Here is a 1,261-nt window from a genome sequence, read left to right on the forward strand (position 1 = left end):
TTTTTTTTTTTTTTTTTTAAGAAAAAAATTAATGAAAGGAAAAAAAAAAAACCATTTAGGATTAATAATTATTAACTATTTGAATGGAACCCCGAAATATTATCAGAAAACGCGGAACTCACATACTCTCTAACTTCCCTTGCAATCACACCCTTCATCACATCCCAAAACCCATCCGGCACACTCTCCGTCCGCCTCTCCGCCGCCATTATCCCCGGCGGCGCAAGGGTCAACGCGGTCAACGGGTCCTCCTCCGGCAGTACCGGTCCGGCACTCGTCGACGCCCCACCGATTCCACAACAACCACCCTCCAAATTACTATTCTGTGGGGAGTACGCGTCCCCCACGGCCCTCCTCTTGAGCGTGGAGTTCCAGTGGTTCTTGACGGCGTTGTCCGTCCTCCCCGGCAGCAGCCTGGCAATGGTGGCCCACCGGTTGCCGTAGCGTGCGTGCGCCGCCATGATGGTCTCGTCCTCGGCGGAGGAGAAGGGGCGGTGCTCGACGGTCGGGCTCAGCTGGTTGCACCACCGGAGCCGGCACGACTTCCCGGACCGCCCCTTGATGTAGCGGCTAATGAGGGACCAGTTCCTCGGGCCGTAGCGCTCCACCAGACGGGTGAGGATCTGGTCCTCCTCGGTGCTCCATGGGCCCTTGATCCGGTCCGGCTTGGGCCCACTGTTATTGCCTCTCGTCGGCGTCGACTGATCGGACGAGGAAGAGTCCGAGGTTGAAGAAGCGGAAGAAGAGCAAGGCCTCGTAGTCATGTAATAGTTGTTAATGTTGTTGTTGTTCATTGCTTGGTTTTGGTGTGTGTGTAGAGACTAGACTCTAGAGAGATATTGAGTGAATGAGATTAATTAGAAAGGGATAGTTGTGGCTTATATATATATACATATTATATGTGTGTGTGTGTGATAGAGAGAGAGAAAGAGGTAGAGAGAAGGAGAGAGGAAGGTGGGGGAGGGTGGTGCATGAACTTGAGAAATATGAGAGAACTTTATTGGGTTGGGATTTCCAAGGGAGAGATTAATTGGACACTATTAAGTGAGAAAAACAAAACAAAACAAAAATGGTGGCGAATTAAGGAGAAGGGTACTTCCACGAAACTGGCTTTTGTAAAGTGGGTGGGGGTACTTGTAACTACAATTATCTACGCACCCCTTGTTTTGTTTATTAATTTGATTTCTAAGGTTTATTTTTTATTTCCTTTTTCTTTTCATTTCAGAGGGGGAAATTTTGTCGCGAGCTGGGATTCTGCCTT

At 49.1% G+C, this 1,261-nt stretch overlaps 1 protein-coding gene across 1 annotated transcript; it reads right to left on the reverse strand.

The window, feature by feature from the left end:
* Positions 1-33: 33 nt before the first annotated feature.
* LOC21383742 (transcription factor MYB73) lies at positions 34-976 on the reverse strand. Its single transcript, XM_010114811.2, has one exon. The coding sequence runs from the start codon at positions 792-794 to the stop codon at positions 72-74; it is 723 nt and encodes a 240-aa protein (XP_010113113.1). The 5' UTR covers positions 795-976; the 3' UTR covers positions 34-71.
* Between the last annotated feature and the right edge of the window lie 285 nt (positions 977-1,261).

The sequence above is a fragment of the Morus notabilis genome, unplaced genomic scaffold, assembly GCF_000414095.1.
Source record: "Morus notabilis unplaced genomic scaffold, ASM41409v2 C11398276, whole genome shotgun sequence".
NCBI classification, from domain to species: domain Eukaryota; kingdom Viridiplantae; phylum Streptophyta; class Magnoliopsida; order Rosales; family Moraceae; genus Morus; species Morus notabilis.

Coding starts and splice junctions, on each gene's coding strand:
- LOC21383742 (XM_010114811.2), bottom strand. CDS start 794: ATGAACAACAACAACATTAACAACTATTACATGACTACGAGGCCTTGC.